This window comes from Palaemon carinicauda, chromosome 26, assembly GCF_036898095.1.
Source record: "Palaemon carinicauda isolate YSFRI2023 chromosome 26, ASM3689809v2, whole genome shotgun sequence".
Lineage (NCBI taxonomy): Eukaryota > Metazoa > Arthropoda > Malacostraca > Decapoda > Palaemonidae > Palaemon > Palaemon carinicauda.
This window is the reverse complement of record NC_090750.1, coordinates 64,616,488-64,632,716: the sequence shown is the minus strand read 5'-3', so window position 1 is coordinate 64,632,716 and position 16,229 is coordinate 64,616,488. Positions and strand designations below refer to the sequence as shown.

Sequence of the window (16,229 nt, the reverse complement as noted above, 5' to 3'; positions counted from 1 at the left end):
TCTCTCTCTCTCTCTCTCTCTCTCTCTCTCTCTCTCTCTCTCTCTCTCTCTCTCTCTCTCTCTCTCTCTCTCTCTCTCTCTCTCTACCTCTACCTCTCTCTCTCTCTCTGTGGGCTACTTTTCACTACCTCCCATTCCTTACCTCTCTCTATCTCTCTAACAAATGATATCTTTGTTGTTCCTCAAATTCTCATTTATATTGAAAATCAGTCATGATTCAATTTTCCTTACTTTCTCCAATCTCGCACCATCGGTCACATCGCGGTATTTTCGATATTTCCGGAAAATCCGCGATATATGTATATACATGGGTTATGAAAAAAATCCGCGAAGTGGTGAATCCGCGATGGTCGAACCGCGAAGTAGCGAGGGTTCACTGTAACTGCCAATAGATCTGCGATACCCACCCCTGGTTACAAAAACCTCACATTATCGTTTGGAAGCGCCAAATATAATTGGAAATTTCTCAGAGCCGATGTCACATTGACAAACCACGATGCGGATTTCCTATCGTTTCCCCTTCCTGGTTGATGTCGCTCCCCGACGATTAGTCAACGCACTCTCACTCGTTGACACCTCTTCATTCCACCCCTCTGACCTCGCTCTCCACATCAGCATAGCCACAGATGGCTATGCCCACCTCTTCCCCTCATACTCGGAAGTCTTCCACCCAGCAGTTTGCCAAACACCCACTGTTCCCACGAAACACAGTACTTATCACCATATCAAGACTACAGGACCCTCAGTGTTTGCCAGATTCAGGCATCTGGCATTCAATCGTTTGGCAGCCACAAAACAAACATTACCCGAATTAGAAGAAGTGGGCCTTTACCAAAAGGCCTTAAGCCCATAGTCGTCACCCTTACATATATTCCTGAAGAAAGATGGCTCTCTGCATCCGTGTGAGGATTACAAGCGCCTGAACATGCAAACAGAACCGGATCACTACCCCTTCCCAAGCATCGCTGACGTGACCTTGTACTTGCACAAAGCAAAGGTGTTTGCCACACTTGACCTCTTGAAGGGATATTATCAGGTGCCCATGAACCCAGAAGACATACCCAAGAATGCCATCACCAACCTTTTTGGTACATACACCTTCAATTACTACTGTTTTTGCTTTTGTAATGCTGGGGCCACTTTTCAACGCCTCATGGATGGCATCTAGGACCTCCCCTTCTGTGTATGTTACGTGAACAACATAAGTGTGTTCTCTTCCTCCAAAGAGGAACACCTCCGTCATCTACGCATCGTGCTCGACCGCCTATAACAAAATGGGACTGTAGTCTGGTGCAACAACTGTACCTTTGGCGCTAACTAAGTATCGTCCTTAGAGTACCGCATCACTCCTGAAGGTGTCCATCTGTTCCCAAGAAGGTGGCAGCCATTCAGAACTTTCCCACAACCTCAACTGTCAAAGCACTGCAAAAATCCTTAGGCATGATCAACTATCATCACTATTTCCTGCCAGGCATCGCCGCCACTCTTGACCCCCTCTATGCCTCCCTCAAGGGCCATCCAAAGGTGAAGTGGGGTCCCCTTCAAGAAGCTGCCTTCTGCAACCAAAGATGCGCCTTATCAACAGCTGCTGCTCTCAATTTTCCCATGCCTCATGTCCCTCTCCTCTCCACTGATGTCAGCGATGTCACTATTGGTGCAGTACTCGAGCATCGAGCAGAAAGTCAACAGCTTGCCCCACCCATTGGCCTCCTTCAGGAGAAAACTGTCCAAGGCAGAAACTGGATACTCTACTTTCAACCGCAAATTACTGACAGTGCATTCGGCTGTCCGTCACTTCTTAGAAGTACACCCTTCGTCATTCGCACGGACACATGCCTCTGGAGCACGCATTACTCGACAGTCCAATGCCTGATCCGCCCGTCAACGTCGACATCTCTCTGCTGTGACTGAATACAACTGCAACCTTTAACAAGTCCCTGGGAAAATTAATCTTGTTGTGAAGACGGCCCCCTCGATGACTCCAATGCCACCCTCCTCTGTGATGTCAGTGCTGGTAGACCAAGACCATGGATACCTGTTCCCATGCACTGACAGGTGTTTGATCTCATTCATGACCTTCCACATCCATTGTGTCGATCCACTGCAGACGAAGTTCATTTCGCAAGGCATTGCTAAAGACGCTAAGGATTTGGTCCGTACATGTACAGTACCTTGAGCCAAACTTCAAAAGTACATCACCGCACAGATTCAGGAGTGGGCACCTTTCTTCAACCTCAGCGTCGTTTTGCCCACATTCACATCTACGTAGTCGGTCCCCTACCCACATAACAAAGATATCATTACCTGTTTACTGTCACTGACCGCTCCATTCGCTGGCCTGAAGCCAATCTCATAGAAACGACAACATCTGCCTTATGCTCAAGGTGGATAGCGAGATTCAGTATCCCTGAGCATATCACTTCTGACAGGGGTACCACTTTCAGCTCTCAATTGTGGACATCATTTGCAAATCTCCTGGGTATCACCCTACCTCACACAAATGCCTACAACCCTGCCGCCAACAGAATGGTTGAAAATTTTCATAGCACCCTCAAAGTAGCTTTGATGTCCCTCTGCAATGACTCTTACTGGTAGACTCAGCTTCCCTGGGTCCTCCTGGCACTAGGAACCACTCCTAAATATACCCTGGATGTCTCAGCATCTAAAATGGTGAATAGCGACCAGTTGGTCGTTCCTGCCGTATTTTTTCCGCCTACAACCTCCTCCGATAATCTCAAGTGCCTAAGTCATGTTGTGGGAAAATTTACTCCTTGTCGCCAGACTTACAAGCCCAAGCGAAGCAATACATACCAACAGATCCATACTCAGCACCACATGTTTTCCTGGCCAACGACACTAGCAAGCCACTGCTGACGCCCCCTTACACAGGCCCTTTCATTGTGATCCGTTGTACTGCGAAAACTTTCTTAATCAACATTCGTGCCAAAGGAGACTGGGTCTCGATTGATCGCCTAATCTCCACACATGTATCTCCCGCCCTATGACTCACCTACAGTATGCCTATCAAGAGCAGGGTGCCCTATATCACAAGTATGTTATTTATAATGGGGGAGCTATGTACCGCAAATGTTTCATACACGCTCGTACACTGCAACGGTATCTTTTTTTTTTTTTTAACTTATCACTCGCTCTTCTCTACACTGTTACATGTAATAAATCAACCTGTGTAAGCCCGATAGCTCATGTTTAGTTTGAATTTTTGTGATGTTCTTGCTGCAAAGTCCTGGTATTTAAGCTCTATGTCATTTTAATAAAGTTCAGTTGTATTCGCTTTGACTCTCAGTTACAACCTAACTGCTCACACGTACAACTTTTTCGTCCTTTGGCTCAGGACTGAGAAGGTTGGTTGTTGTGGGAAGTTTAACTTTAAACGAATCAGGTTCGTATACCTAAGGAAAATCAAAGTTTTTCAATAAGTTGTATTTTTTCATACCATTACAAACCCAAATCTTTTAATTGGAGTATATTATCAGCCTGGCTGGAAATCGGCTGATATGATTTACCGTACTGTAGTTAATGATGGGAGGTGGGAAAGATCTGTCCCCCACCCACTAAGTAAGTACTGTAGACACTTTGACCTTCACTTAGAACATACAGTGGCCGAGGTGAGAAAAGAAACTAAAAGGACACAAGCTTGTATAGTTAAGAAAAAAAAAAATTAATCCTAATAAACCAAAAGGGCTGGTTCACTATCACAGCTAGCCTGTTGGTAACATCCTTCGTTGTGATCGCCAGACTGGGGTCCAAGTCCCGCTCAAACTCGTTAGTTCCTTTGGTCACTGCAACCTTACCATCCTTGTGAGCTAAGGATAGGGGATTTGGGAGAGCCCTTAGTTCTATCTGTTGAGTTATCAGCAGACATTGCTTGGCCCTCCACAGTCCTAGCTTTGGTGGAGAGGGGGCTCGGGTGCTGATCATATGTAATATGGTCAGTTTCTAGGGAATTATCCTGCTTGCTAGGGCAATGTCACTGACCTTTGCCTCTGCCATTCATGAGCTGCCTTTCAACCCTTACACTAAAATGTCAAAGCACTTTGGTAATGTACAGAAGCGAGAGTGATAACTCATATTACCCTCCTAACCACCTGGGTATGAAGATGCAGCAGGTGTTAGACTCTGTCAATAATGCAAACTGATAGATGGTCAAGGAAAACCTATATCCCTGTGAAGTATATGCTGTCTGAATATATAGCCATTATTAGAAATGAGTTTGCACACACATTTACCATCCTTCCTTAACCTTTAAGATGAAGGGAAAAACTTCTAAACTAAACTTGCTTGTTGCTCCCCTACATCTAGCGTCTGATCAGGCTAGTGGAAGAAAGACTGTTCTCACTAACAGCTAAAATTCAAAGCGAGTGCTCAGTGAGCAAGCAGGGTGCCGGCCTTTCCCACTCCAGCAGGTTGTTACCAGCCATTTAAATATTTACACCTCATTATGAAAGTTCAACTGCTGTGTACTCCAGCTTTTACCCCCAGGCTCTTTGGAAATTTGCAACCCTTAACCCCCAAGGGGTTATTTTATCCCCAGCACATTTTGCAGTATATTTTTTTTAAATTGCTCTAACAGCCTTAATTTTTGTCATAGAAAGGTCAGGTTGGTCTCATTCTCTTGGAAAATGGCTGAATTTTCTCAAAAAAATATCAAAAACATGAAAAAAAAAATTTTATAGCATTTTTTTTGCAAGGACGTACCGGTACGTCCATGGAGGTAAAGGGATGGCTTTTGTGAAACGTACCAGTACGTCCTTTGGGGGTAAAAGGGTTAATGATAGTTATAAAAACACTATAAATTCTGATTCATTATTCTGAACAGTACTCCACTTATTTCCAAGTTAACATTCAGTAACATCTCATCCCAAATGACATATCTAGTCTGCTAATTATTATTATTATCATTATTATTATTCAATGCTAAGCTACAACCCTAGTTGGAAAAGGAGGATGCAATAAGCCCAGGGGCCCCAACAGGGAAAATAGCCCAGTGAGGAAAGGAAACAAGGAAAAATAAAATATCTTGAGAATAGTAATAACATAATAAATATTTCCTAAATAAACAATAAAAACTTCAACAAAACAAAAGGAAGAGAAACTAGATAGAACAGTGTGCCCGAGTGTGCCCGAGTGTACCCTTAAGCAAGAGAACTCTAACCCAAGACAGTGGAAGACCAAGGTACAGAGGCTATAGCACTACCCAAGACTTGAGAACAATGGTTTGGTTCTGGGGCATCCTTCTCCTAGAAGAGCTGCTTACCATAGCCAAGTTTAAAGCCATTGCTCATCTGAACTTTATCCAAAGACAAATCTTACAAAACGGAAATATGAAAATGAGTAATAAAAATTTATGAAAGGCTAAACAATTCATATTATTTGCACAGACTATAATTTCTACACATGTCAAGATAAGGAAGAAAGAAGCCCAAAAGAATACATGTCAAGGGAAAGAAAATGTAAGTCCAAAAGAATTGAGCTACTGACAACCAAGTTTAAAAAACCTCAATGGTCTCAATCCTACAAATAATTAACTAAACCACATAAATATGAATGGTAAAGGTGTCTCACATACTGACAACAGGATGTTTTTATTTACAGTAAAAAAATTCTGCCACATCCTTTTGTAAAATAACTATATTGCCTAATATATCCCAAGTGGTACATCCTTTTCAAAATAAGCTCTTTGCCCAACTCAAATTCAACCAACTTATATATGTAATTTAAATAAAATACTTAACTCCTCCCTCTGTCTCCTCCATGCACACCTTCCCTAAATTTGCCTTGCCAGACCAGTATCATCGAATCCTCCCTTACTATCAAATGCCCAAGACTTGGAGTTGTCTTATAATGATTTCAAAGATTTCATAACACAACCATAGCTCTCCCACCCACCCACACATTCACACTTCAGCAATTTCAATCTTCTCCACACCTTACTAATAACTAATATGCAACATATTCCCACCACTTTTTCCTACTGTCTGAGAAATTCTATTTTTAATAAATTAATATTTGACTGAATGCACTCCTTGCTTCCCTCATTTCATACTGAACTTAATGTCACCCTATTACAGTACGGTGCATAAATAATGTTCTCTGGTTACCCAATTAGCAAAATTATTGATAACTAGTCTTAAAAAGAGTCCTAGATTTCTAATAACTTATATTTTTGCTCTGTCAATAAGTGTATTCCGTTTGATTCTAGCATATCATCACAATCACAATCCTTGCCCATAAAAATAGAAGTCATAGGCTGTTTACTTTAATGCATTTTCTTTAGAAATCAAAACTGACATTAATCCTTTTACCCCCAGGCTCTTTGGAAATTTGCAACCCTTAACCGCCAAGGGGTTATTTTATCCCCAGCACATTTTGCAGTATATTTTTTTAAATTGCTCTAACAGCCTTAATTTTTGTCATAGAGAGGTCAGGTTGGTCTCATTCTCTTGGAAAATGCCTGAATTTTCTCAAAAAAAAATTATCAAAAATATGAAAAAAAAAAAAAAATTATAGCATTTATTTGCAAGGACGTACTGGTATGTCCATGGGGGTAAAGGGATGAGTTTTGTGAAACGTACCAGTACGTCCTTTAGGGGTAAAAGGGTTAAATGTACAGTGCAAGTATGACAATTGTGTACAAATTTTTGCATCTAAAAACAGAGAATGTTTAGGTAACTGATATACTGTATATTCCTTAAGGTACAACAATCCTTATCATAATTATCCATACTGTCACAAACAGAAAAAGTACTGGCTTACCCTTCAAATCAAGAGCTCAGGTCCACATGGGCTTGGACTGAATCTGAATTTGGGGTGTATGTATGATAGCGGCCACCTTTACGTATTATTGTCTAACTTAGAATACGGCGTTGTAAGGGGGGTCGCAGGGGGGGGTGAGCCCCACCCCCGTTAGATAAGTAGGTAAGGACACGGCTTGTAGGTTAGGTTAGAGGGGAATGTTTAAGCTAGTTGACGTCTATTTTTAATGAACGCTTGAGGAACTGGACGCTGATATAAAAAGGCTCCCTGAATTTTTGTGAATAATATTAATGTAATTTATTTTCTGTCCAATAAAATTTATCAATATTATTATTATTATTAATGCAAGACTTCACAGAGCATAGCTACAGGTCTTTATAAATTTTTGGTAATGTGCATTGTAACAGGTGGTCTTCTAGGAGGCCACTCCAAAATCAAACCATTGTTCTCTTAGTCTTGGGTAGTGTTATAGCCTCTGTACCATGGTCTTCCACTGTCTTGGGTTAGAGTTCTCTTGCTTGAGGGTACACTCGGGCACACTATTCTATCTAATTTCTCTTCCTCTTGTTTTGTTAAAAGTATTTATAGTTTATCTAGAAAATATTTATTTGAATGTTGTTACTGCTTTTGAAATATTTTATTTTCCCTTGTTTCCTTACCTCACTGGGCTATTTTCCCTGTTGGAGCCCGTGGGCTTATAGCATCCTGCTTTTCCAACTAGGGTTGTAGCTTTGCAATTAATAATAATAATAATAATAACAGGTGGTCTTTTAACTAAGGGGATGTTTGACTATTAAAAAATAGTCTACTGAAGTAGAACGTCATTGCATATCCATACCCACAGATTTTATAACCATAATAATTTGTTAAAGGTCATCCTATACACTTCTAATAGAACTGTACAATGTTTTGACGTTGTTACTTATTTTAGAATGATTTACTGTTAATTTGTTCTCTTCATTTATTTATTTACTTATTTCCTTTCCTCACTGGGCTATTTTTCCCTGTTGGAGCCCCTGGGCTTATAGCATCTTGCTTTTCCAACTAGGGTTGTAGCTTGGATAGTAATAATAATAATAATAATAATAACATGACAGTATACACATAACTCCTGATCCAACAAGATTATGAAATGCAAATGTTTTAAAGTTATATTTTGTTTTCAATGGTTCCCATAAGCTGTTACTCAACTACCATAAGATTCAACTTCATACATATCCTTAAAAAGCAGATTCAAATTAAAAAAAAGAATTAACTTTTTGCAGTTGTAAATATGCATAAAATACAATTCACATTCACCACCTCCATTCTGTAAATTAACCAATTTAGTGTAAATCCAGTACAGCCTACAGGTAGTATGACTTCAGAACTTATTAAATAAACTGTACAGTTAAATAAATGCCAAACATAAATGTATGTGAAATAGCCCCATGTACCAACATCATGAGTAAATTTTAATTGAACCCAGGTGTTCCATATTTAAAATAAAGTTCAAATATCTCACTCAAGAGAGCATTGTACCAACCACATTAATTTTACTGTAATTTGATGCTTGCCTACGACAAGGACAGAGCATAGGTCTACGGTACAACATTCTGTCCATGAGAGGACTATGGTAGACAGATGCCAATCTTAGGAATTTCAGTCGCTTTCAAGCAAATTGAATTGTACCAACCACGTTATTTTAACTGTAATTTGATGCTTGCCTACAACTCTAAGGACAGAACATAGGTCAACGATACAACATTACCACATTCTGTCCATGAGAGGACTATGGTAGGCAGATGCCAATCTTAGGAATTTCAATCGCTTTCAAGCAAATTGACAAGGCAAAATCAAACTACGACAAGCTTCGAACATAGTTAAAACTTCCCTCTCAACCTCATACTACAGGTTACAGTCATTAATTCAATGTGCATAAGAAAGTGCTACCGGGTAGACCTAATGCATGCCCTCAGCTTGGCATAGGAATTTCAGTCGCTTTCAAGCAAATTGACAAGGCAAAATCAAACTACGATAGGCTTCGAACATAGTTAAACTTCCCTCAACCTTATAGTACAGGTTACAGTCATTAATTCAATGTGCATAAGAAAGTGCTACTGGGTATGCCCTCAGCTTGCAGTCGCTTTCAAGCAAATTGACAAGGCAAAATCAAACTACGATAGGCTTCGAACATAGTTAAACTTCCCTCAACCTTATAGTACAGGTTACAGTAATTAATTCAATGTGCATAAGAAGGTGCTAACAACTCTAAGGACAGAACATAGGTCTACGGTACAACATTCTGTCCATGCCAATCTTAGGAATTTCAGTCGCTTTCAAGCAAATTGACAAGGCAAAATCGAACTACGATAAGCTTCGAACATAGTTAAACTTCCCTCTCAACCTTATAGTACAGGTTACAGTAATTAATTCAATGTGCATAAGAAGGTGCTACCGGGTATACCTATCGCTTTCAAGCAAATTGACAAGGCAAAATCAAACTACGATAAGCTTCAAACATTGTTAAACTTCCCTCTCAACCTTATACTACAGGTTACAGTAATTAATTCAATGTGCATAAGAAGGGGCTACCGGGTAGGTCTAATGCATGCCCTCAGCTTGGCAACAAACCCACCTCCAGTGTTCAAGGGCGAATAACACCAGAAAGTCGAGGGAATTCCGAGCAATTGCAAGCAAAAAGAGGAATAACACGTAAGAACAAACACACAACTTCAGTAACTGATAAAAAGAAAAGCGGGATATTAATCTATTCATCGTTCAAGAATTTGCTACGAGTTTGCAATGGGTCATGATCGTCGTCTCGGCCAAGCAACAGCTGTGGAGTTCGAGTGACATCAGTCAAAGATCACATCAAATGAAGACTTTTACGGCTTTTAATCTCTTCCCAACTTACAATTACCTGTTGTGTATCATTAAAAGGGGTCAACATTCCATCACAGATAAAATCTATTAGAAAAAATCCAGGTGAAATCAGCGGAATAAGTTTAAGCGTCCACGGACTGAGTCTTAGTTGGCTGCCATTAAAAGGCTTTTCACATCATTTTCACTGGAGTGTCAGCGCTGACGGCGAAGCTGACTAAAGCATGGACACTATTTGTAGCTTATAACTTACCAATTCTTCCTCAGGGTAAAGATTTGCTGCCATTTTGGTACATCCTGTCTAAGAGAGGAAGTTCATCTAACAGCTGAGCATCGCCATTACACTGAGCTGTTAAGAGATTCGGTTCTTAGAGAACGGTCGTTAAAGAAGCTGGTTTGGGAAGCCGACGCCATGATGAATAGAGGCAACGAAACTACCTGTCTCTACTCAGTGAAAACATTATATTTATTTTATAAGATACAATAGGATATAAAAACCCAAATTCTTAAATTTATCAAAACCCAGTGAAGCATTTAGTACATCCAGAAAGTTCGTGAAGCCGACGCCATTATGAATAGAGGCAAAGAAACTTACTCTACTCAAACAAAACATCATATTTATTTTATAATATACAATAGAATATAAAAACCCAAATTCTTAAATTTATCAAAACATAGCGAAGCATTTAGTACATGCAGAAAGCACCATCTGTTAGTCATGGCCATAAGCCCATAATGGAGGCAACGAAACTAACTGTCCTACACAGTGAAAACAGCATATTTATTTTATAATATACAATAGGATATAGAAACCCAAATTCTTAAATTAATCAAAACCCAGCGAGGCATTTAGTACATGCAGAAAGCACCATCTGTTAGTCATGGCCATAAGCCCATAATAGAGGCAACGAGACTAACTGTCTACTCAGTGAAAACATCATATTTATTTTATAATATACAATAGGATATAAAAACCCATATTCTTAAATTTATCAAAACCCAGTGAAGCATTTAGTACATGCAGAAAGCACCATCTGTTAGTCATGGCCATAACTAAACAACTTCGTTAACACTGTCTCTACACAGTGAAAACATCATATCTATTTAATAATATACAATAGGATATAAAAACCCATATTCTTAAATTTATCAAAACCCAGTGAAGCATTTAGTACATGCAGAAAGCACCATCTGATAGTCATGGCCATAACTAAACAACTTCGTTAACACTGTCTCTACACAGTGAAAACATCATATTTATTTTATAAGATACAATAGGATATAAAAACTTAAATTCTTAAATCTATTAAAACCCAGAGAAGCATTTAGTACATGCAGAGAGCACCATCTGTTAGTCATGGTCATAACTAAACATTTTGAGGACGGGGACACTGTGAATGGCCATTACATATTGCATTTTATTATTATTATTATTATTATTACTATCCAAGATACAACCCTAGTTGGAAAAGCAAGATGCTATAAGCCCAGGGGCTCCAACAGGGAAAAATAGCCCATTGAGGAAAGGAAATAAGGAAATAAATAAATGAAGAGAACAAATTAACAATAAATCATTCTAAAATAAGAAACAACGTCAAAACAGACATGTCATATAATAAACTATCAACAACATCAAAAACAAATATGTCATAAATAAACTATAAAAAGACTCATGTCCGCCTGGTCAACAAAAAAGCATTTGCTCCAACTTTGAACTTTTGAAGTTCTACTGATTCAACCACCCGATTAGGAAGATCATTCCACAACTTGGTCACAGCTGGAATAAAACTTCTAGAGTACTGCGAAGTATTGAGCCTTGTGATGGAGAAGGCCTGGCTATTAGTGAAAACATCATATTTATTTTATAATAAACAATAGGATATAAAAACCCAAATTCTTAAATTTATCAGAACCCAGCAAAGCATTTAGTACATGCAGAAAGCACCATCTGTTAGTCATGGCCATAACTAAACAACTTCGTTAACACTGTCTCTACACAGTGAAAACATCATATTTATTTTATAATATACAATAGGATATAAAAACCCATATTCTTAAATTTATCAAAACCCAGCGAAGCATTTAGTACATGCAGAAAGCACCATCTGTTAGTCATGACCATAACTAAACAACTTCGTTAACACTGTCTCTACACAGTGAAAACATCATATTTATTTTATAATATACAATAGGATATAAAAACCCATATTCTTAAATTTATCAAAACCCAGCGAAGCATTTAGTACATGCAGAAAAACCTGAAGACTTATCTTTTTAGAAAGTGTTATAATAGTGACCTGAAAACTATTAAGCCTGAATACAAATGCTAGCGAAATAACTGATAACGATACAGAGCAAAATATTAACTGGAAAGGAATTATTTTTTCATACACCAAGGCCCGCCTGAACAGACCTTTAGTGTCTGATGGAGGGCGAGAAATAAACCTCTAAAAGTAAAGTAAGTAAGTAGTCATGGCCATAACTAAACAACTTCGTTGAGGACGAGGACACTCCGTGAATGGTCATTACATATTGCAATTTGCAATTACTGTACATGAGTTACAAAAGCGTTACTTGATTTCAGTAACTATTGATATGTTATTTTTTTCCGAAAAGTCAGAAACGATGACTATAAACTATTAAACGTCGTAACTTTTCTTCTAAGTTTCCACAGATGAAAACTGGAAAGAACAAGAATAAAGTCATACCGTATTTATAACGTAGGTTTGAAATCACTAACAAACAATAAGATATAATTTTTGTGACTGAACACTCGTCCAGTATGGAATATGAAGACAATAGGCTTGCTTTGTCATTATTTCGACACCTATTACGGAAAGTAGTTGCCGCAAAACATTGTTCAATTAAATATATTCAAGATGAAATCTAAACGCATCAAGGGGATTTTTATTATTTACAGGCAAACTTTTAGACATGCGAGATTTTTAGTAAGTTGAGCAGTTATGGGGAAAAATAAATTTATAATTGGCTATACCCAAAATTTTCTCATACGTAGCATTTTTTCTCATTCTTTACATCAATTCCGTTAATATTACAACGCCATAAATATTTGACACTGTAGTGAACAGTTCCAATAAAAAGCTAAAGCCTAACCTAACAAATTTGCTGTCACTACGATTGGCAGGTTGTCTACCACGTGGGTATGACAGTTGAGAATGACAGTACACTAAACAGCAGTATTTTTGACGTTCCGTAGGCCCCGCCCACATAGAGACAGGTTCACACTGATTAATTAAAAAAAATTACGTTCATACTATTAGTTATACTGACAGCAGGGAAAATACTGGCATTATTGTTGATCACGCGATCTCTGTTTTAAAGCCATCAACCAATCCAAATTAGACTAACATAATAAACTGCCAACTGAAATGAAGGACCTTAAGGGAGCAATTGAATTTAAGAAGAAACTAAAGACATTACTTTTCACAAGATCATATGATTTGGAAGATGCTACAATCAAAGAATTGTGTAAGTTATAATGAAAATGTTTCGTTAGATGATTGATATGGACCCGCCCGAGAAGTAGTTCACTCGACTTCAGTGGAGGGTTGGATTTAAACCCAAAACAAGTAAACAAGTAACAAGTAAGCTTAGGAAAGCAGTAAAAAAAAAAATCTTGTGCATGTAAACATGCCTAGCCTGCTTGCAATTAATCTACCCTGTCACGTGTAGCCGCAATAAAGCTGACAGTTCGAAACTGTACAAAAAGCGGAATATATTTTAGGAAACTTTATGAGTGCCCGTGGGTTAGGTCTAGTCATAATCTGTTTTCATATAATTGATCTTATCAAATTACGACGGTAAAGTTGAAAGTTAATTAGAGTTTCTCTTGTGGGCAGTAGCTGTATTCCTTCGGTCTAAATCCTTAATTTTGTTAGACTACCAAACATTCACGGAGTATGAGTTTTCACCAAAATACAAATGTCACAAAGTTAGGTAAACAAAATCTTACTACCCTCTTTTTTTTACAACATGCAAATATTGAACGCATTCAACTTGGAAAACTAAATCACATTGGCTACCCACTCCTGAGAAGTAGCCTATGCTCACGATCTAGTTACATTGGTAATAAAGTTTATTCAGATATACTGTTTTGTATTTTCCTCCAGTTATTATAATTTCAAGAAGGTAATGTATAGAGAATAAAAGGCTTGTTTTACGTTTATATATCGATTCCCCTGTATGTTTTCCCCACCCAAAACCCCGAGTTCCCACTGGGGTCCCCCATTATTGGAGGATATAGATGTATATTTATTTCTGAAACTATTAATTTGCGACGGGAACGAGTGTCATTTTCGAAGAGAGCGTAATTTTTTCTATAAGAAACAGTAGTTTTTTTCCTAGGTTACATTACCATGGAATAATATACAATGAAACCGTTATATTAATCTAGCGGGCTAACCTTTCCAGCTTTTATCGCTTTGTAAAGACAGTAAAATAATTTATCTAAAACGTGAAGGCTCTCAATGGCAGTCGGACACAGCTATATCATGTAAGATGTAACCCGAGGAATAGGCCTAAGCAAACACCTATAGTAAGTAATTAACTTTTTTCATCTTTACACACCTGCAATCTGCACAGTTTAACTATCCATGCTCATCTCCAGCGTAACATGTAATTTATGTAAAGCCGCTAACGAGACAAATGGCAACACTTGAAATTCTTTTAAAACATTCTTCATATTTCTGAAAAATACTAGCTGAACTATTCAAGCCATGGAATAACCAAGTAAATGCTCACATACCTTTAAGAGTACTAATAATCGTCTACTTTTGATATCTGTCGCTCATGTCCAGCAGATAATAGGAAAGATAGGATCACATTAACACGTGAATAAAGCCGTGACTGTATTGAAGGTAACCATAGACACTTTTAGACAGTGGAGGAGAATATTCGAGACTGTTTTCTTTCTGGTTTGAATTGCCTCGTTTCCGTTTAACTAGTTCCGAACCTCTGAATCTTCTGATGTCTACTGACGTGGACGTTTCATTTTAGGGGACAAATTTGTAATTGTATGTTTGTTTTCTTATTTGTATGTTTTGTCTGTTATTTTATATGTTGTTATTGTGTGGACTAAAGCTGTTTGATAAAGACTAATTGTAAACAGGTAACTTTGTGGACATTTTGTTGTACGATATCTATAGATAGTAAAACTTTATGGCTGTGGTCAATAAATTTATGTCTATCTATCTATGGACAAGTTAGTTTGGCCCTCCAGTTGGGAATTCTGATCAATGCTTTGGTTTCGTTAGTAATTAAGACTTACTTTACTTTCAGGGCTGTTTTATACTGGTCCTATCACCCGTTGAGATACTACCGCTAGAGAATTAGTGGGTCTTTAGACTGGCCAGACAGTATGCTACTTCGAATCCATCTCTCGTTTTTCATTTTGCCAACACCGAATAGTCTGGCTTATTCTTCGCATATTCTCTTCTGTCCTCATGCAACTGACAACACTGAGATTACCAAACAATGCCTCTTCGCTGAGGGGGAAAACTACTGCTATGAGACTACTTTCCTCTTGGTAAGAGTAGAAGAGACTCTTCTAGAAGGACACTCCAAAATCAAACAATTGTTCGTTGGTCTTGGTTAGTGCCATAGCCTCCGTACCATGGTCTTTCACTGTCTTAGGGTAGAGTTCTCTTGCTTGTGGGTGCATTCGGGCACACTATTCTATCCCATTTCTCTTCCTCTCGTTTTTTTGAAGTTTTTATGTTTTATATATGATAAATTTATTCTAATATTGTTACTGTTCTTAATATATTTTATTTTAATTGATAATTATTTTTCTTGAAGTTTCCTTATTTCCTTTCTTCACTGGGCTATTTTCCCTGTTGGGGCCCTAGGGCTTATAGCATTCTAGGGTTGTAGCTTAGCAAGTAATAATAATAATAGTAATAATAATAATAATTATCATTATTATTATTATTATTATTATTATTATTATTATTATTATTATTATTATTATATGTAACTAGATAAATATTTTGGACGTTAGATTCTAATAACTTTATGAGTTATTGCACACATCTTTCTTATGTTACTCAGGGGCTTCTTTTCTGGTCCTATACTCCAGGATCTTCACAGTCATTTTATCGTATACATTCCATGACATTCAGCATTTCACATCGCATATTGTTCGTTTATTGTCAAATCCACATTATCAAAGCATTTACAAAACAAGAAAGTCTTCAGTTTCTTCTTAAAAGCTCTAACATCTTTAGTCTTTGGGATGGCTAGTGGGAGCTTATTGTATAGTCTTTGAGCCACATATTTGAAAGCTCTATAACCTACATTATTATTATTATTATTATTATTATTATTATTATTATTATTATTATTATTATTACCTAAGCTACAACTGTAGTTGGAAAAGCAAGATGCTGTAAGTTCAAGGGCTCCAACAGGGAAAAATAGCCCAGTGAGGAAAGGAAGCAAGGAAATAAATAAACTATAAGAGAAGTAATTCAGAATTAAAATAAAATATTTTAAAAAAGTAACATTTCTTAGATCTCTCAAATATAAACAACAAAAACTTTTAAAGAAACAAAAGGAAGAAAAATAAGGTAGAA

At 37.8% G+C, this 16,229-nt stretch overlaps 1 protein-coding gene across 13 annotated transcripts in view; it reads right to left on the bottom strand.

Moving 5' to 3' along the window:
* Ptpmeg2 (Protein tyrosine phosphatase Meg2) overlaps nt 1-14,556 on the bottom strand; it is a 283,516-nt gene extending 268,960 nt beyond the window's left edge. For 4 of the 13 annotated variants that reach the window (XM_068349663.1, XM_068349666.1, XM_068349671.1 and 1 more), the window contains exon 1: nt 9,890-9,979. Coding sequence is in view for 5 of the 13 variants with exons in the window: in XM_068349673.1 (XP_068205774.1) it covers nt 9,890-9,922 (33 nt within the window). In the remaining 8 variants the exon portion in view is untranslated. Of the gene's footprint in view, nt 1-9,676; nt 9,722-9,889; nt 10,031-14,401 lie in introns of those variants that run through there. The other 9 variants (XM_068349664.1, XM_068349668.1, XM_068349670.1 and 6 more) reach the window with 7 other exon arrangements.
* Nucleotides 14,557-16,229: the final 1,673 nt, after the last annotated feature.